The sequence below is a fragment of the Gouania willdenowi genome, chromosome 13 (genome assembly GCF_900634775.1).
Source record: "Gouania willdenowi chromosome 13, fGouWil2.1, whole genome shotgun sequence".
In the NCBI taxonomy this organism is placed as follows: domain Eukaryota; kingdom Metazoa; phylum Chordata; class Actinopteri; order Blenniiformes; family Gobiesocidae; genus Gouania; species Gouania willdenowi.
In genome coordinates, this window is record NC_041056.1 from 16,809,385 (window position 1) to 16,831,357 (window position 21,973).

The 21,973-nt window shown below is 37.9% G+C and overlaps 2 protein-coding genes across 4 annotated transcripts in view; one reads left to right on the plus strand and one right to left on the minus strand.

The window, feature by feature from the left end:
• Nucleotides 1-2,428: 2,428 nt before the first annotated feature.
• On the minus strand, nt 2,429-10,086 carry shox2 (shox homeobox 2). Its single transcript, XM_028464150.1, has 5 exons — nt 9,773-10,086; nt 7,957-8,165; nt 5,792-5,849; nt 5,382-5,470; nt 2,429-3,466 (listed from the first exon to the last, which is right to left on the minus strand). Exons 1-5 carry the CDS (start codon nt 10,026-10,028, stop codon nt 3,170-3,172), a joined length of 909 nt encoding a protein of 302 aa, XP_028319951.1. The 5' UTR covers nt 10,029-10,086; the 3' UTR covers nt 2,429-3,169.
• Nucleotides 10,087-12,688: 2,602 nt separating this feature from the next.
• Nucleotides 12,689-21,973, plus strand: part of rsrc1 (arginine/serine-rich coiled-coil 1) — a 123,458-nt gene continuing 114,173 nt past the window's right edge. For all 3 annotated transcript variants that reach the window (XR_003675345.1, XM_028464149.1, XM_028464148.1), the window contains exons 1-2: nt 12,689-12,823; nt 14,960-15,161. Coding sequence is in view for 2 of the 3 variants with exons in the window: in XM_028464149.1 (XP_028319950.1) it covers nt 14,986-15,161 (176 nt within the window). In the remaining variant the exon portion in view is untranslated. The remainder of the gene's footprint in view (nt 12,824-14,959; nt 15,162-21,973) is intronic.

The following is a 21,973-nucleotide window of genomic DNA, read 5'->3' on the forward strand; positions in this document are numbered from 1 at the left end:
AGGAAGGAACCCACTGTGCACAACCAGGACCCAACACTGCTCTCATACAGCTGTGTGAAGGACAGTCAAATATGGACAAACAGAAAGCTAGAGGAAGTTTAGGTTACAATTCAGATCCTTGAAGCTATTCATGAATGTCCCTGTGATGCACTAAATCAGAGTTTTTCAACCGTGGAGTCACCTGAAATTTAATAGGGGTCACCTAGAATCTGTTAAAAATTATTACTGATTATTATTTTTAATATTCTTTTTCCAAAACACGGCACACAATCTTAAACAACTGTATTCTATACTTTTAGTTTCTCAAATATAAACCTAGTTGAAATAAAATGCAGTATAAAAAAAGGAAGTGAGAAAAAAGGAAGAAAAAAGACAAAATATTTGAGCTGCTGGTGCATTTTGTCACTTTGTGAACTAATCCTGATCTTTTTGTTACACAGTATAACAAACATGATCAAAATTATTTGGGGCCGTCATAAATGTGTGATATAAAAATGGGGTCACCATCCAAAAAAAAAAAACAAAAAAAAAAACGGATGGGAACCTATACTGCACTATGAGAAAAGTCATGTGTGACTTTATAGTTTTTAAGGAACCTTTCAATCTTTTTCAGTGAATGCTGCCTTATTTTATGCCTGAATCAAAATACAACAACAGATTTTACAACTATTGAATGTTGTATGAATATTGTTGAAACTGAGAAATCTGAGCTTTTTGATTCACTTGACCAAACACACACACACACACACACACACACACACACACACACACACACACACACACACACAGAGAGAGAGAGAGAGAGAGAGAGAGAGAGAGAGAGAGAGAGAGAGAGAGAGAGAGAGAGAGAGAGAAATAAGCGCGCTCCCTGCCTCGCAGTGTTTCCATTGCATCCAGCCTGTGCGCGCTCCCGGATCTTCCACTTTTTTTTTTTTTTTTTTTTTACTTCCCCAGTTCCGTCTCTTCCATTACTGGCGAGGCCCGCAATCAATAATTCAATGGTTTTGGCGTCTTAAACCTGCCCCCAAACGCCCGAGATCTACAAACACCCCCAGACTGCTGTACAGACTCTGTGAGAATAGATCAGTATTAATTAATAGCTGAAGACACGGTGTTTAGTGTGGAAAATATCGGGAGAGTAATGCGATCTGATCCCTATAATTATAGGCTCCCCGTGTCAGGTGTTTATTAAATGTTCAATAAGAGGCGGTTAAGATGTCAGGAAATGAATCAGGCAAATTTGTAAGTCAAGTACAACAGACCTTAATAAATCCCTGCTAAACACCAGTGATCTTATGGGCCAAGAATACAAATAAAAGGCATTTCAGATATGTATATTCAGCTGGTTTACTCTTATTTTAAAAGGTCTGTATAGGAACTTTGTTAAATAACATCATTGCAAAAAATAAATCTATCTAATTTTGTTGATGTAAGTTATAGAAAACATTGTGGTCGCTACATCCTCATAATAAAATACTGTTCACACTATTCTACACATGTTGTTTTTAATCATGGTTGTTGGTGCAGAGGGATTTATGTTTCAAAAATAAAATTAAAATTAAAAATCTGGCTTGTGTGCACTAAAACTTGTATCATTAGAGTATCGAATGCATGGCTTCTGCCTAATGTGTCCTTTATCTGGCCGTTTTATTCTAGCATGTACTGGAAATGACCAAACCCTGCTTCTATACAATCCCTCCATAACCAAACTATGAATAATGTATAGGTTTGGCATAAGCGCTGCAACAGACACGTGTTCGTGCATAAACGGGCCTGTCACAACTGTGACACTATCAAAAGACCAACAGCTAACACGCATGAATTATTAAACGAATCACTGCCTTTCATGTTGATATAAGCAATAGAAATAATAATAATAATAATAATAATAATAATAATAATAATAATAAGAAGAATAAGAATAATAATAATAATAAGAAGAAGAAGAATAATAAGAATAATAACAAGAATAATAATAATAATAATAATAAGTTACATCCCAAATATTGTGTCACATCATTTAAATACAACTTGTTCATTTATTGTGAACAAAAACTTGTCTTTATAAGAGGATTAAAGCGTCACACGTTTATTCTTTATCGAGATCATTTCTTCATCCTCGTTTTTTGTTGTTGTTTTTTAACCCGATGCCTCAAAATGAGTCTACTTGAATTGTAAGAAAAGCATTAAAAGTATACATACAGAAATCACACTTTTTTTTAATACACAGAAATAAAAATACAAAATGAACATATTCCCCCACAAGGCATTCATTAAGCCACTAAATAATAAAAAATAATGCGTGTTTCTTGTGTATAAACATATTTTACACTTGTCTGTACCGGTTTCTTATTCAGTCATCTCGTTTCATCATCTTGAAGATGATAAATATGTTACAATGTCTTTATTTAAAAATGTAACTTTTTTCTTTTTTTTTTTTTTTTTTTTTTTTTAGATATCAACATTTGATTGGGTTATTCTAACAAAACCACAAACAAACAAAAAAGTTCCGCATCCTACACATGTTTTACAATATTACATTTCTTCTTTGTTACCGTTTCCATCAAATGAGGTCCAAGGTCAAACCGTCATGTGAGAAGTTCAGGTACAGGTTCAGATACAGGTTCAGGTACAAGGACAGGGTGGTGGAGATGTCTCACAATGCATCAGATGTGGAGACAAACTCATGCAAACACTGCGGAGGAATTAGTGTCTTTTCTCAAAGTGTCTGCTTTTTATTTGTAACGAGGCCAGCCTCTGTTTATATTCAACAAAGCAATAATAATAATAATAATAATAATAATAATAATAATAATAATAATAATAATAATAATAATAATATGATCATAAAATGGGAAGGAAACAAGAAATGGTTCGCCTTGTTTTACAAGAATCGACCCATTCCGCTGCATCCTCATCTTCCTCACCCTCCCTGGGTGTCCATGTCTGCGGCTACGTCCACCTGTGTAGGCCTACGGGCTACTGCCTGTCCTCAGTGTCTCTCTTTATCTCATAAATAGCCTTTGTTTTTATATTTATACAGGTCGTCCTTCATTTAAAAAACAAACAAAAAAAAAACTAAACATAAATAACGTCCATGGACATTTTTTTTTCTCACATTGTCCTTCGGAAATGTTCGTGAAAATGTCCACAACTTGTGTTTTCCGCGTCACAGTCCCAGTGCGGCTGCGTGCTTTTTGGCCTTGAGTCTCAGGTCTGCGATGCTGGAGTTCTTGTTGGTGTTCTTGGCGGCGGCGGCGGCCGCGGCCACGACGGAGGCGGCGGACGCAGACTCCGCGGCCAGCGTCGCCAGGGGCAACCCGAAGGGCGGGGCGGGAAACATCATGTAGGGCGCGTGCGCGGCCAGGTGCGAGTGCAGGTGGTGCTGCGCGTGGGCCACGGCGCTGTCCAGCTGCAGCTGCGCCTGCACCTGAAAGGAGAAGGGCGGCACGTTGCAATGACTATCCTACGGGACGGGACGGGACGCACGGAAGGGGGAGAGAAGGGGGAGAACATGCGTTAACTTTGCAGTGTGGACGACAGGGTTATTTCACCAGTGTGACAGTAAGACATGGGCCTGAAGCCATTACAGCCTATATTTAACCCCATGAGACGATTTACCCAATTCATTAAATATTTTAATAACGTAAATGACGTCTGAACGTATTTACACGTGTTTACATTTACAATAATCCTAATCTAATCTATCAAACCAACAAGATTGCAACTATACTCTCAATCAATAGGGTGAGCACCAATTGCAAGGTATGATTAAAACATCTGATAAACACACACACACACACACTTTTTATTTATTTTATTTAACCATTACAGTCTTATTGAGATTAATAATCTCTTTTTAATGAGAATCCTGTGGAAGCAGCTTCAGGGAATTGCTCAAGGTCCCACAGTGATAGACATGGATTTAAACTGGCAACACTTCAGCTTTATTCTATTTAAAATGTATGGCTAAAATCAAAACAGTGATCACATTAATAGTTTTACCTGCTTTCTCGCTTGCCCGTGTTGCCTCTGCCCTATAACTAATGACTATATATAATTTTAGATATTGATTTTATTTTTGTAATGTTTTGTGCGGTGCATATTTCCTCCTTACTTTCTTATATATATATATATATATATATATATATATATATATATATATATATATATATATATATATATATATATATATATAATGTTACTTTTGACCTTTGTAAAAGCCCCCTGTGGACAGGTGTTGTAAATTAGCACACGTGCTAACACGCTCAAAATAATACATCATGTAATGGTGATGTCCATATCAAAGAATCCAATCTAATTCTTGTTGTTTGCACTGACTGACGGGCTTTTGTCATTTTGTAGTACTCGTTGCAATGACAAATAAAGTTCTCTTCTAAGTTCTAAATTCACTGCCTCTATTGGTTTCATTAAACTTTAAACAATTGACTTTGAAATAAAGTGACCTAAATAAATGCGCAACCCACAGTTTTAGAACACTGAAAAGGATTATTACAAAAAACTGTTTTTATATTTAACATCAACTTCAGGCTAATCTTACTATAAACATAGGCTATTGTTATTAATCGTGTTTAAAACTTGTATGACTTGCCAAACTCAAAATGCACAAAATTACCTTTTTTTTTTTTTTTGTTAAGTTTTCAAATGTGTCATTTGATCTGCATGTTTACAATCAATCCTCAGGCTGTCACAGATGTGCTATTTCATTTCTAATTGTACTTTTGATATGATTTTATTGTGGCCGGGGGAACCCATAGTCACCCTTTAATGATCCAGGTTTAGTCTTTTAACTTTTCCACGTCTGTGAAACAACTCACACATCTGGGATAGAAATAATCAAATCAACTGTCCTGCAACTCCTGAAGAGTTATAACAGTTTATTTTATATACTCTGATAGCCACAACCTGATAAAATAAACCCTTTCCAGGCCTTTAGGTATTGACGTGAAGACTGAACTGCTTTTCATTAGGATACCATTATTTTTGCCACATGCAAGCTAGTTTTCGACAAGCTTTAAGAGCACGTGATGCTCCTGTGTACAATATAATGTTAATGTAGGGTCTTCACTACTGGTTTGCATCTAGCCACAAATCTACTAACCATTATACGCTTTTACAGCATTGAATTAAAAAAAAAACTAAAATGATTAAAAACACCACTAGATATTCATTTTCCCCAAAATTATCTGTACATAGGCTATGCTTTGTTGGCACAGATTTTTGAGTGAAGTGTTTAGTTACCCCCTACATTGAAACTGGAGTCTGTGCACTTTGGCAGAACCAATGCCAAGACAGTATTCAGAGGATTGGTCCCTTTTTTTTTATTTTTATAAAGACTAGATGCTTTAAAGTGTACTTGCCTGTTGGAATGGCATCCGTAAAGCCCCCACGTTGACATATGGCGCTACACGACAAGCTTCAAATTGATTTGCTGCTCCAATCAGGACTCCTGCAGAAACACAGATAGCTTCATTGTGAAATAGATACTCATACAAACTCCCTCTTATTGCTGGGAGGGTTTGTGGGCCTGCGGTGCTTATGACAATTTGATAAACTGGTGTGCTTGGTGCCAAATAACCTGCAGTAATAGAACAGAATGGAATATGATGAGGGAAAATTGTAAGAAAATTATATAAAAAAAAACCCGAATTGAATATAGAGTGAAAGTCATGTGCAGGTTATAATAAAGGTAGAATAGAATAGAAGGAAAGAATACAAAAATTACAAAAATTACATTTTAGTTTTGATGATAAAGTACAACACTGAATACCTTTATGTAGCTGGTTCTCCTGCTTCCTGCATTTGGCTCTTCTGTTCTGGAACCAAACCTGCAGGGACAGAAATGAATTAGTGACCCTGTGATTGGCAGCTGCTTGTAAGGCCGTGTGTAATTCCTCTCAAAGTGACACAACAACCACAGAAAACACTATCCCTGAGGAGCAGTGAAATATTGATGACACTGCTTAACCAAACATTTTAATTATTACATTTCATACTAGAGCGGGTCGAAGGGATCCAAGATGGAGATTGGGTATATCCAAAAAAAAAAAAAAAAAAAAGGAAAGGAAAATTAAAAAGGAAGCACAAGAAATCATATCAGTAGAATATAAAACGCTGGTGTTGAGGACATGCAGTACCGCTGGGCTATAATAAATACTCTTGTCAGCGTTGGTTTCATCTTTCTATGGATTAATGTCCCCTAAGAGTTGAGTGGAGTCTCGGATATCGAATAGCAGAAATGCTATTACGGTTTTGGACATCAGAGAAAAGCCATCTGAGAACATCTCTCCCTCCTTCTCTTTCCATTTCCCTCTCATTATATGACCGCTGAAATTAATTACCCTTATCTGCAGAAAAATCCATGTCAGAGAGATGCTTAAATGCCTCACAGTTTGGCCTAATCACCACCAATACAACGCGCGTGCACACATACACACTCACACGCACACGCGCGCGCGCGCCGCTTCAAAGAACATCTCTTTCCCTTCTGTTGATTCGATTCCATAATGCCGCCTCGGTACACGGATTAAACGATATATCGCTACGATAATCTGCTTTGAATCACACAAGCAATAATAGAGCTGAGGCAACCAACAATACCATTTGACACACACACCACACACACACACACACACACACACACACACACACACACACACACACACACACGCACACACACACACACACACACACACACACACACACACACACAGGAAAAGCACGATTGAATTATGATATTGATTTGTCAGTCAACAGTTCTAATACAATCTTAATTTATTGATCCTACTATATGGCGATCGGAAGTGCTTTTGTTCAATCTTCAAGTACTATCCTATAATTTATTGCCATGATGAAAGCAAACAGTGCATGTATTGATCGAGGCACATTTCTAAAGCATCAGAAATGATAATAATATCATTTAATGTGTGGTCCTTGCATGCAACTGGTACAAAAATAAAAATAGCCCATTACTCGCATGAAAGAGAAATGAGCTGTGTTTTGATTTGGACAGAAAATAATGCATAATTTATGCAAATCCCCGAGCTGTGCTTCGACACAATGAGCCTTATTGGTGAGGCTCCAGTTCAGAACGGGTGAGCCCTGCAAAAAGCTGGTTTTTAACTTCTTAAAAGGAGGGGTGAAGGCTGAGTATATCTTTGGAGAACGTGTTCTTTCTAATGCTCTTCTAAGAAAAAAAAATATTTAGCAATAGGATGTTTTAATGTTTAAAAAATAAATAAATAAATAAAAACATAAAGAAGAATATATGCTGTACATTAACTGTCCTGTTTGTCTGATCGTTTCACATACCATCTCTACCTCCATTTGCACCCCCAGCTTCCACCCCCTCAAGCCTTACTGGGTTTCCGCGCAGATGGTCCCCATGAAACATCACAACAGCATCTAACAAACACCATCGTGCATGGTTTAAACACCAAAACCAGAATCTGAAGGCAAACATTTCTATTTGTTGAAGTATTTTGGACAATCCTTTATTATGCTTTTTCTGACACAAAAATGAGGGCCTAATTGAGATAATGAACATGTCTAATAATCATAATACATAATGATGTGTGATGAAATCAAACCAGAGCTGGTATTAGGTCAGTATTTCACGTCATTATAGGCAACAAATGGTCACAAAATGCAACATCTGCTATCAAATAAATATGGATTTGTGTACAGCTAAATATGGAAATACATAATAATTCGATTAAAAAAAAATTGTATATCAAATGTATTAGCTGGAAGAATGGCCCATAAACATTATTATTATTATTATTATTATTATTATTATTATTATTATTATTATTATTATTATTATTATTATTATTCCTTACTCTGTTAATTTATTTAAGCATCTGTAATAAATGTTATGATTATAATTATTATTATTGATGTTGTTGTTGTTGTACATGGTTTCAGCCTCCCTACCTGTACTCGGGCCTCGGACAGTCCCAGTCGCTGGCTAAGCTCCTCTCGCATGAAGGCGTCCGGGTAGTGGGTCTCATCGAAGAGCCGCTCCAGCTCATTGAGCTGTTCTAACGTGAAGTTAGTCCGACTTCTCCTCTGTTTGATTTTAGTTTGCGCCTCGTCCTCTATAGGCTTGGAGTCCTCTTTTCTTTCTTTTACATCAGTGGTGCCTTTTGTAAAGAAAGGGAAACGTCAGCAGAGCCTTAAAATGATATTAAATGTAACTTTACACAGCTCCTTATTTCACGAAATTAGGGGACTAAAAGAAATCTATCCCATAAACACAGTTTCTATAGAAAAAGAAAGAAAGAAAGAAAGAAAGAAAGAAAGAAAGAAAGAAAGAAAGAAAGAAAGAAAGAAAGAAAGAAAGAAAGAAGGAAAGAAAGTGCCCTCCAAATATCCCAGATGCTATCAGACCTCGGATGTTTTGTAGAGCTACATAAAGCTCTTTAATTATTAACCGCTTATAAATATGCATCGCTTGGATGTCTGATACACGCTTGTCGCAGTTCAGCTTTTAACCATGCTGCCCATGACGAACAGATGTCAACTTTCTTTTTTTTTTTTTTTTTTTTTTTTTTACAAGCCACCCAAGACATCTTGTCCAGTGTGATGTCCATATCTCTAAAGATGTTACACAGGACAGATGGACTGCTGCCACACTTTAATCGAAATACTCAAATTGAAACACATTTTCAATTATTCTTTTATATATAAATATATATATATATAACACATTTTCAATTATTCTTTCATATATATATTTATTTATTTATCTATTTATTTTTTTATTTTTTTATTTTTACGCACACAACCCTGATTAACATTGTACATTATATATTTGTGAAATTTCACAGAAAGACTTGAAAAAAAAATGAAATCTGGAATTATCCAGGAAAAAAAAAAACATATAATTTCGTCTGATGTGTAGAATCGGATTTTCTTCCAATGGCTACATGCAAAAAGATTGCCATGCGTTGAGAAATTTGAAATATATTTTGTCTTATGCACGTGTTTTCTTAAATCAGTACAATCAAACGATGTATTTATAATAATATTGATAATGATAATAATAATCTTTATATCAGACCCTGGAATCCATATCACATTAGAAAAACAATAACAGTAAACAACATCGCTGTATATCTGGTATAAAAAAAACAACAATTTTATAACAAATGCAATTTGTAATTAATAGATTTATTATTGCTAATCAATAAAGAATCGGCTGAAAAGCAGCTTTAAAGACCCACGTGAACGCACATTTGATCTTGAATCAACATCATATTTTGCGCTTTATTATATAAAAAAAAATACCATTCATGTTTTTATTATTATTTTTATACTCCAGCGTGGTGTTATTATCAAAGACACATTTAATAAAATAATAAACACATTATTCTATATAAGTAGGTATATTTCTTTTTCAGAAAACGGCGAAATACCATGACATTATTATAGTGGCTGTAATAAAATAAAATACAAAATACAAACAAAAACTTTTTTAGTGCACAAGACAGTTTAGTAAACAAATAACAAAATGAATTCATAGACTACGATTTTGTTTCGTTTAAAAAAAAAAATTTTTTTTTAAATAATTTAATATTCATTCTTACGCGAAACATGCAGCGTACAGGTGATTTTCCGAATTCCACTCAGAGATCGAGACAAAAATAAAGATATTTGACCGATCAGCCTTTCTTGTCTCCATCACTCTGATAATAATCACCTCTCAGTCATCTGATTGTTCATATTTCTATGTTGAATAAACTCCTACCGTCTATGAGTTTGGGGCTCCCGGCGTCCCTGATCCTCTCCGGCCCCAGCATGTCCGTGTCCCTGCCCGGTGAGAGCCCTCCGTTCCGGGTGAGAGCGGCCGCGTCCTCTCGGCTCCCGGGCTCTGCGGGTAAAGCCTCCCTGTTCCCGGCTCGGGTCGCACTGGTCTCCAACACCTCCCTGTAGGTTATCACTTCCTTCTTCTCCTTCACTTTCTGCTCGAAAGACTTGGATACAAACGCGGTGAGCTCTTCCATCACTGCTTTCCTCTCCTCTTTAGAAACAGCCTCACACTCCTCCACCACCACCACCACCACCACCTTCTCCACCACCACCACCACCACACACTCTCACACACACACTCCCACTATGCTCCACGGCAGCTTAGGACATCAGCGTGGGTCGTTTAAAAAGCCGATCTCTTGGAGGAAAAAAAAAAAAAAAAAAACCAAGGTGATGCAGCCAACAACTCTGGATAAGAGTGAGAATTACACCAAGCTGCGTCTTCTGAGCCAAACTCCTGTTATTTGGGAGCTGAGTTGGGAACCTGCTGGTGATCCTCTATTGAAGGCTCACTATTTATACTTTGCGGCGCCTTGCCCCCATGATCCGTGCAAATTACCTCCCCTCAGGATGCCGGGATGAACCCCCCTTCCCCTTCACTGACACCGGAGAGAGAGAGAGGGGGGAGAGGAAAGGAGAGAGAGAGAGGAGTGGAGACATTAGACAGCACTGCCGCTATTGGCCATTAATCCTAGATTGACAAGAAGGACTAATTAATTTAATTAAGCGCTCATTCGCTGCTATTGTCCCGAGTTAGTTTTTTAAACACCCGGGAGATGGCCATGGAGCTTTCTCTCTCTCTCTCTCTCTCTCTCTCTCTCTCTCTCTCTCTCTCTCTCTCTCTCTCTCTCTCTCCAAGGGGTGGGGCTAAAACAGAAATTTGAAAATGACAGGAGGATGGGAGGCACACGAATGATGAAGTCCTTGGTCGTGGTATCTCTGTGATGTGAGGGGATAGAAGGGAAGGAAGGGAAGGAAGGGGAAGAGAAAGAAGCAACAGTGACAGGGAAAGAGGAGAGGAAGGGTGACAACGGACCGTCTGCGATGCTGAACAGAGCAGTCACAGGACGATTTAGATCAACTATATAAGTGCGCGTTGGGCTCCAAAAGCCCGATGCAAACAGTTGGCTTCAGGTCTGGTGATGTGTTGTTGTTTTTTAATTGTACAGAAAAAAAGTTCAAAACGAACTAAATTTGGTAGTTTTATAAAATGTAAAAACAATCAAACAAACAAATCCCCATTATTATTATTATTATTATTATTATTATTATTATTATTATTATTATTATTATTATTATTATTATTATTATATTTTTAATAATAATAACAATAATACACAAATTCATGTTTAGTCATACTCATTCTTATGCCTTTACGTCGTCATTGGAGAGTTTTTCGTTTATTATTAATTCTCAGAGGACTTATTAAGCTATTGGGAGGTTAAACAGCGGCAAAGAAGCGTTTAATTAGAGTTGCTTTTTAGCTGTACGTTGCCATTGGGCTTCACTAATTACAGCTTTTTCAGCTGTTTCCCTCATCTCACTGCCTATATTTGCAAAAATAAATAAACAGTGGTTTGCAGGCATGGAAAATGACGCGGAGGGAAGGTAATTAAGCGAGATAAGGATGTTATACACGAAAGATACGCGAGAAACAGGAGACAGGGGGAAATTAAACGGCAAGAATTTTATTCAAAATTTTTTATTGAAAATCTTTGAAAAACGTCTTGTAATTGTCTTAATGAAATATTAACCGCGTTTGAGCTTCAACAACGGGCTTTATTTACTAAATCTTTAAATGCTTTTGAAAGCAGGACCAAGTGTCTCAAGATGCGTAATAAAGCGATTTGCATATATAGGGAACCTCAGAAAATGTTCTTCAAATAAGCTCATTAATGATAATATATTGATCTTTCAGTCATTGGTTATTTCACCTAAATTTTCGTCATATTTGTGAAATGATAAAGACACATTATCATATTCAAGGTAGTCCTATACTATCTCTCTCTCTCTCTCTCTCTTTTTATTCATTTTTTTTATTTTTTTATTTTTTTAATATGTGGCTTGCAAGGGTGCAGCCTACTTTTTCAACATTGCCTGCTAATATTTACAAGGACAAACTATGGCTGAAGGGAAAACAATAAACATTTATCGATTAAAATGAATAAATAAATAAATAAATAAAATAAAACAGGAGATATTTGGATCATGATAGGCATATACTTTGGTGCTCACAGCAACTATTAAAACGTGCACGTGTCAAATTAAAAAGTGGCTACACTGAAATTAGCATTTTAAAGACATTGGCTTTCCAGAAGTTCACTAAAATACTGAAGCAGCAATAAAGGGACTGAATTGATTAATTGCAGCTCCTCATTTGCAGAAAATAAAGTAATAAATGACGTTCAAGGCTGTCAAAAGGTGTGATCTGTGATTTTCCCTCCATGTTTGATTATATTTGTATTTAAAACAATATTAGTAACTCAAACTATTCAGATTTTTTGTGGGGTACACCAATTAAACAGGGGTGTGCAGGGGAAGCCAGCAGAATTGGTCAAAAACCAACCAAGCACAGTTCATGCTTATCACTCTAAATAAAAACAGGTTTCTTTTCACCTTTCTGTGCATGTGCTTCTGTGAGTGTATCATGTATTGATTAGCAGGCTGATAAAATTGGCTGCATGTTTGATGTTGCCAGGGATATTACAGAGCCCTTTGCTACTAGTGAAAATCATTGTCACACTGGTAATTTAAGATTTTTAATAATATAATAAGTGCAGCATTCAATATTGGGTTTGCTTTTGCAGATAAGTGTGACGAGTAAACCCACTTACGACCTGTTTTCTAATCGACTGCTCGGGGAGCGATTCTTCCTCCGCCTCATCGATGCTCTCGGGTTTGACCGGAGAGTCTGATGAGCAGTTGATGGAGGATTTCTACAAACACACACTGAGGTTTGAAGGCGAGCAGCGGGATTTGGTTCTACAAGGTATGTCGTCTCAGTGTACAGCTCAGATACATTATCATATCGTTGTATTAATGACACCGGAAACGTTTTAACTGCAGAGCTAACGGAGGGCTCCGTTTAAAAGACCAGCAGCAGCTTTAATGCAGCTCTGTTAGCATTGTTAGCACTTCAGCTATTCCCCACTCACACAACACAGCGACTAATAGGACAGTTGTGTTTTAAATATCCGAGTTTTGAGACTGTACAGTTGCTACTTGTGTCAGAAACGATGAGAAAATGTGAAGGTAACTTATTGTATAATCACAGACTCTCCTTGAGCTTCTAATTAATGCTTTGTTGTTGTCAAAATGACAAAGGTAAAACATAAACGTCTACACACACATATGTGTTTAATTTAATCTTTATTTTACCAGGCCGTTTAATTGAGATCTAACTCTCTTTTACAAGAAAGTGGTGGGAAGTTGGCACGACAAATATATACAAATAGCAGGCACAGATCACAATACACAGAATAAAGTTAAATTAACGATTTATTTCCTTTGAATGGATATGATACCGATATTGCATCGTTGCATATCGGCCGATACTGATCCGATATCAGCATGAATCATACACATTTTTTGTGTTTAAATTTTTTTTTTTTTAATTTTTTCTCTCTCTTTTCTTTAATAAAAAATTAAATAAAATACTTATTTTGTAGTGTGGAATGTTAGAAAAGGCTTGATCAAGTGAAGTGACTCAAACACAGAACAAACCCATTTATTATTAACCAATTGGTTACATACATTTTTAACCTTCAACATAATATCTACAGTATTCTACAATTTAATAAAAATAAATAAAAAAATGAATAAAAAAAAAAATTCGAATCCGATACCCGATATTTGTTTTCAGGCTAATATTGATGTTTGATATTGTTATCGGATCGGGACACCCCTAATATGACCCTTGAGAAATACTACAATGTGTTTGTGTGTTAGAGGTTGACTGATATGGGATTTTCAGCCGATGGCCGATATATAAACCCAATTTTGGAAGCCGATATTTGAGGCCGATATACTTTTTTTTTTAAAAAGCACATTGATTATGAAAGACAACTGGAACAATCGTATGATATAAATGTATATATTAGAAATGAAATGAAATATACCAATAGAACTCTTAACATTTATTGAGCTTTAAATATACCCGTACATCCTTATCTTATTTATAATATAATGGCATAAGCATTGTTGTATATTCATACATCCGAATGGATGTTGTTTATGTTCTTTCTTTTTTTCTTTTTCCTTTAATTGGCTACTCTAAAGTGCTAAATAAAAAAATTGGCCGATGGCTGATATTGAAAAAAAAGTCTATATAACGGCCCGATATATAGGTCGACCACTAATGTGTGTTGTAATTAGAAGTTTTCTTCCCAAAACTGTTCCCACAAATTCAATAGTCATTAGAGAAGTATTTGTACTCTATGTTGAAGCAATGCTTCACTAAAAAGTAAAAAGTTACCCCCACATCACAATCTCACTTTCATTAAACTTCATATTTGATACAATACAGTCATGCTAAGTAGTATTAGCATCCTGGCAGCTGCAAAGTACAGCATTTTAATTAGGTTGTTTCACAAAGGAAGAATATGACATTCTGAAGAGCACAAGTCCAGTTGTGATGTACACATTCTGGTCCACAGAAACAACAATAAAATACAAATACAGAACAGACCATCACATCAACTACAACATTTCAAATTACAAATACAACTAATAATATACCAATAAGACATTTTAAGAGACACATTTAATAATCCTCAGGAATAAAATAAAATAAATATTGCTGTGTAGATAAAAGATCGAGATAAGGCGCTTGTTTTTGGGTGAGGCACTTTCAGCTGACCATTGCTAGTCCCCTAGTGGCATAGACAGTGTTTTGAAAAACAATTAGTTTGATTAAGAAGTCCAATGTTTTACTGATCAACACTGCAACTGTGCTTAAGGCTATCAAATTTAATGTTTGATTGTGTAGAACAGCCCAATGCCAAACGTGCAGCCATATTTTGAGCTCTCTGCAGCTTTCTAAGCTCACTTTTGGCGACAGATGCCCAAACCACAGAACAATAATCAAGGTGACATAACACTGAACTCTGCATCCTTCTCATATCAGCTTCCCAGCTCTGACTGCGCTCCAGCATGGGTCGCCACTCCTCCGACAGCGATGACAATAGTCGTAGCAAGAGAAAGAAAAAACAGCGTCACCGGTCTTCCTCCTCTTCCTCCTCCTCTTCCTCTTCTTCCGGAAGTCGAGTAAAAAGCAGCCGAAGTCGAAGGTCCAACCGCCGGAGCCGATCTCGCTCTAGAGACAGGAGGTAAGAGTCAGTCAGTCCATCCTCTGCATGTTTCTCAACTTGTTTCTTCAAAGCAGTGTACTGCTAGAAAGACCAAGGCAGGTGTTGTCATAAAAAGTAAAACACTTCATGCAATGTTTAGGGTGTGCATTAATGTATTATTACATTCACTGTGCCCAGCTAACCATGTTTAGTGTCTAATTGTTTCATTTACTACTCAGACAGGGTAAAATACACCATAAAATGCAATCTTTGTGTACCACTTAAATAAGACACATACAGGGTACCCGTAGTAAATTTGAACTGGAAGCTCTATAGACCCATTTCATGTGACGTATGCATACTAAATTAGGTGCATGTGCGCGCAAGCTAGGTGCAAAAACAACCGGAGAACTGCATTGTGCTAGCATCGACACGCGATTGAAAACAACACTTTTCAGAAGACGAGACTTATAGTTGCGTGCTATCAAAAAGAGGCTGACAGCTGATGTATCACACACACACACGGAGAGAGAGAGCGCTGAAACATTGTGGATTAAGTAAAAATTGGCCAGTTTTTGGTAGAAATAAACAGCATAAAGTTGCCAAATAACCACGTTCTGTTTGTTCAGAAATGATCGTGTCAACGTAATCGCTGCTGAGGCGATGATGCACGGAAGCGGACGGAGCGCTATTGGATCCAGTAAAAAGTGACCATAAAAAGCTGTAAATGGACTGATATGCAGACGTGAGACATTGAGGAGGAGACACTTAATGTAGAGATGAAACTCATTCGTTGAAACTGCACGGAAACCTTTGTAAACAGGAGTACAGCCTACCTGCACAATCATAACAAGTAGTTATAAGCATCTAGAGACCTGTATGCTTTTAGGTTTTCTTTCGTATAAACTCTGGGTTTTTCTATCAGATATGTATAAATGTCTGGCCATTGAACATCGGGCCAGGAGTGCACATCGGATGACCACTCGTTTCACCTGTACTTAAAGTGAGTTTCCTTAAATTAGTGACCGCGTCCTCAGGTGACAAACTTTCTACATACTTCAAAGTATTTTCGAGCTTTAACAACGGTTCATTCATTGCCATTTTTCAAATTTTCAAGCGTCACATATGTAAGCAACATGGTTTCTGCATCGAGTATACGCACGCAAGTCAGTCACGTGTCTCATGTTTGTCCACATTTAAATCGGTATATTAAAGATCATACATATGAGAGGTTCAGTCGGGTAAATTTCTTTTAAAGTCCTGGTCGAGTGGTGACGTCCAAGTCAATGTCTATTGTATTGTTGTCAACACACAACATGGGAGTATCCCCCTTTACATCTCATAGATTATTATTATTATACCCCAACATTCTATTTGCACAAATATATCTAGCTTCTTTAAAGTGTTTTAGATGTTTTTATGTCATCTCCCTAAAGAGGACTCTTAGTGGAAATAGATACAGTGACAGATAGGGATGTAACAATTAATCGTAAGGCAGTTAAAAATCGATTCATAGGTATCACGATTGATATCGATCTTCTGAAAATTGAATCGCAGTACTTTTTTTAACCATCAGGGGGCGCTATCCAGAAGTGTAGGCGGCGGGCGGAGTCTGCTAATACCTTCTTTCTGGCTGCCTTCTACTCTTAAATATGTTGATAAATGATTCATTACCCCTTTAGCACCGAAAGAATATCTGCAATATTACATGAATATCTGTAAAAGTCACGTTATTCTATTAGCTCTGTCTGCTAGCATAGCATCTCTTCTTCACTGCTCGATTAGCTGTATGCCAACCGACCACTGGGTTACCAGCGCCCTCTGCTGGTCCAAACAAATATCTGACGTAAATACAGGGCAATGACGTTTTTTATTTTTTTTTAAAGTCCAATCGTTCAGGCACAAAATACATTTTCAGTTGCACTTTTAAAAATAAAAAGAACTATTATGCAGTTTTGCATTGTTTATTATAGAACCAGAATTTAAATTAATAAGCTTCTTCTTCATTTGTATTATCCCTTTATTTATTTAATTCAAGATTTATTTTTAGTTAAATTGCATTATTTTGAATAGTTTATCAAGGGATTCTTTTGACAATGAAAAATAAAAGGAAAATAGTACAGTATTTTCTAGTTTATTTCCCCCCCAAAAAATAAAGGAATATTTTTTAATCATCATTTGTCTATAGTCTCATTTTGTAAAATAAATCGTGAGAGAATCGTATCGTGAACCCAGTATCGTGAATCGAATCGTATCGGGAGTTGAGTGAATCGTTACATCCCTTGTGACAGACAGATGTAATTAACTGAAAACAGAAATTGTATCTTGCCTATGAAATGGTTATCCAACTGTGAAGTACCGGTAATGAATTTAACAAAAAAAAAATCAAACAAACAGAAAATGTAAGTAGTGTCGTTGTGTTTAAGCAGAACCCACATGTACATGATGAAGTAGGTATAGAAAATAAATAAAGGACTAACAATGTCTTTGGACCTTTTTCTGATCTGGTCATTATTCATTTTAGTTGAATTCACAGACAATAATTCTTAAACCTCTGAATGTTATGTGTAACAGAAAGAATGGTAACAAGATTGAAGAAATAAGTAACAGTGTTCACAGCTTTTGTAATATTTACCTAGAACACCCTCATTCTTATCCGTGTCAGTCCCGCTGTTATTCAAAAGTGGCTTCTGGAACATGTACTGTAAATAGCAAGCCCTTCACCGATGCCACTAGCTGTAGCTTTTTAGACGAGGCCATTTGATGGTAATTATTTATGAGACTTGGTCAAGGTCCATTACTACTGATCGGAAGTTGTTGCATGCTTACTTGCAGAGGGAGGGGCAGAAGATGCTGTGTGATCCTTGGGAAACCCAGCCCATTGTTTATTAGCAGTGTGTTTTCATCAATTAACTAAGACCTTGTTTGTACGTCAATGATGTCTGTTTAGACAGGTTTAAAAGGAAAAAAGGTCATACACTGTGGTGTAAAACAATAACACATAATAACACAAGGGAGCTATGATTAATATTAGGTAGGAGAATTTTATAATCACAACAGAGCAACTTGAATGTATAATTAGAATTATTTAAAAAAATACATTATTACAGCACTGAATATGTCAAAATATGTTTTATTTTCTCCAAAGTGTTAGAAAAACAAAAATAACAATAACATACTTTTTAAATACTTCTTTTGTCTTATATTTGTTTGGTTTTTCTTTATTCTAGTTGTTTTTGGAAGGGATTTATCTAGTTGTTGAATAGGCCTGGGCAATGTATCGTGATTCAAGACGTATCGAGTTTTCTATTTTGACAAGAAATTAAATGAGTTTTGCCGACAATGATGTATTTTTATTTTATTATATACTTTATTTTTTAATCAAAATACTTGTTTTAGGAGTAGCTGCTTCAGGGTAAAATTTTTAGATGAAAAATGCCAGACTGACACATTTATTAACAAACAGCTGCACAATATTTTCCACGTTTGGCTTTTTCTCCTATAAGGGACAGCACATGTGAGTGAGTTCTGTAGTGTGGCTTGTTTAGGAAACAATTTGGGTTAGAAAACACTTAGTAATGATCCAACTGTGCTTTTCATTCTGTTCTGAGAAGTAGCAGAAGCAGCCACTCCTAAAACGAGTATTTTGATACAAAAAGATTCTAAAACACAGGACAAGATGTTAATACCCTTTTTGTGCGAGCACGTACAAAAGTTGATGAAAAGAGCTTGACCCAGGGAACAGAACACCCATCCCCCCACAGGGCAAGCAAAGGCCTAGGATGCATCATCAGTAGTGTTCCACCGGATCATAGGGTGTTTCGGCCATTCACTGTACACCCTCCCCAGAGTTGGCCAGCCACAGGGTGATCAGCCCATAGCTTGCATCCCAGGCCCACACATGGCATGGGTGCCCTGCCCCCCAGAGCCAAGCCTGAGCCAACCGCATACCCCAACCCGCTATTTGGGGGCCCAAGAGGTATCGTTCCTCTTCAGCCAGAGCCACTGGCTGCTTCTCCCTGCTGACTCCGATGCAGCTTTGATGGCTGCGCGCTGGCTCTGGCCCCTGACTCCCAGGTCCCTGAGTAGTTTGGTGGTAGATGTTGCTACAAACCCTCTGCATCCAACCTCCACTGGGCAGACTTCTGTATTCCAGCCGCGATGTTGTGCTTCTGCTGCTAGTTCGGCATAGCGCAGGTGTTTTCGCTCATATGCCTCATCTATCCTCCCAGGGTACGGTGAGCTCGTTGATGTAAACCTTCTTGATGGAGCGGGACCAAAGCACCAGATCAGGCCTTAAGGTGGTGGTGGTGATCTCTGCAGGAAACGCCAGTTGTTGGCCAATATCTACCAGCATTGCCCAGTCACGTGCTAAGCACAGCTGGCCTCTCTCTGATGGTGCCGAGCTACTCCTGGTTTCTTTCACCCCTTCACCGACAAAGGCAGATGTCCATGTGGGGTTGGATATTGGCAGTGGTAGGGAGTTGATGGCAGATCTTTTGCCCTCAAAGGCGGCCGGAAGGCTCTTTAGGACTTGGTTGTGGCGCCAAGTGTACCGTCCTTGGGTGAGACTGGCTTTACATCCTGTTAGAATGTGCTGGAGAGAGGCTGGCCTGGAGCATAGGGTACAAGCTGGGTTCTCCCCAAACCACTGATGGAGATTGACAGGTGTTGGAAGGACATCATAAGTAGCCCTGATGGTGAAACGCAGACTCTGTGCTTCCATGGCCCACACCTCTCTCCAGCTGAGCCTCCTCTTCTCCACATTGTCCCACTGTGTCCACTGTCCCTGTTTGCCAAGGGAGACTGCCTTGGCCCACCTTGCAGCCTCCTCCTGACGGCGTACTTCTTCCACCACCATCTTCCTCCGTGTAGGTGCAGTTGCCTTGCTCCATGTTGGTTGGCTGGTATTTAGGCCAAGGCCTCCTCTTCCGCGCTGAGCATTCCCCACAATGTCAGCATGTTTGAGAGCTGATGTTGCCTCCTCAACTGCTGTTGCTGGAGTCCATTTGCGCCCAGTAGCTAAGGTTGGTGCGTTGTCTTTCACCACTTTGTCTTTGGATTCATTCAGTGTCATCTGTAGTCGTGTTTTAGCACACTTGAACTCCTCTGTGAGACTGGTGAGGGGCAACTTGAGAACACCATCTCCAAACAGGCCTATGTTAGTGAGGCATCGCGGAAGTCCAAGCCACATTTTGATGTACGCTGTGACTACTCTTTCCAGCTTCTCTACTGTTGAGATGGGGACTTCATACACTGCAAGGGGCCACAGCACCCGGGGTCGGAGACCAAATTTAAGGCACCAAATCTTTAACTTCCCAGGTAGCTGAGTATTATCGATGGACTGTAGGCCAGCGCTGATGTCCTTGCGCAGCTGTTGCACCTGGTACCTGTCCTTCAGGCTTGCATCGTAGCACCTTCCGAGGCTTTTGATTGGCTGTTCAGATACTGTGGGGATTGGATCATCACCAATGAAGAACTTCAAGTCAGCAAGCACTCCTTTCACCACTAAGATGCTGCGTGACTTAGATGGCTTGATCTTCATACGGGCCCGACTGATGTTTTCCTCCAGTTTCCTGAGCAGCCTCTTGGTGCATGGGATGGTGGTAGTCAGGGTGGTGATGTCATCCATGTAGGCTCTGAGGGGAGGAAGACGCAGACATGAGCCGACCCGCTGTCCACCTACAACCCATTTTGAGGCTCGAATGATGATCTCTATCGCCATGGTGAATGCCAGAGGAGAGAGAGTGCATCCGGCCATGATGCCTACTTCCACCATGAGGTGGTGAACTCAGAGGTTGAAAAGCAGAACTGTAAATCTTGAAAGTAGGCTTTAACTAGAGTTAAGATGGTGATAGGGATATGGAAGAACCTAAAAGCAGTCCAAATGAGTTCATGGGGCACAGAGCCAAAGGCGTTAGCGAGATCCAGGAAGATGGCATGGAGATCCTTTTTCTCCAGCTTTGCCACTTGGATCTGATGCCAGATCTAACCCATTTATTATTAACTAATTGGTTACATACATTTTATCCTTCAACATAATATCTACAGTATTCTACAATTGAATACATATAATATAATATATATCGGAGATTTTAGATGTAGTCTGATAAAATCTGATCGTGACACCCCTACTGGCTGCTGCTATTTTTTTGGGCAAACTTCAGCATCAGACATACACAGTGTGAAACAGAGATTAGAAATGTTCCAGACTTATAGAACATATTTCCTATGGCCATGCTTACAAATAATGAGTCATTAATTATGTAATGTTTGTATGTTTTTTTGTGACGATGTGAGTTAATGCTGGTTTTTAAAACAAATCATTCATTCAAGACTGTGTTTTTTTCTTTAATGTGTGAAGTAGTTGTTCAGAGGCAATGGAACAAGCCCTAGGAGGCAGTCATTAGAATACTAATTGATCTTTGCTTGTCTAATTGGTACTAATCTGGTTTGATAGTTCAGCCTCAGTGCTATTTGTATTGCCTGCCTTTTTCTTTTCTTTTATCTTGCAGAGATCCCTTAGGAATGTGTTTGTGTGTTTTTTAAATTTTGATTTAACAATTTAGGTGTTAGTTTGAAAAATCAAGTATTTTTAAATTATCAATCAGTGATAGACCGATAAATCGGCCGGTTGATATTATCGGCCAATTTTTGCGTTTTTTACATGTATCGGCATCGGCCGATCTGCATTATTTACAGAGAGCAGAAATATTTTTTACTTGTTCTTGTTCTACATCACCTTTGTTAATTTCAATAAATGTTCCTTTTTTAAAAATTCAGACTCGTACCATTTGTTATTATCATTGTGTAATTATGATGTAAATTGAGCGAGCAAAAGTAGTATCGGC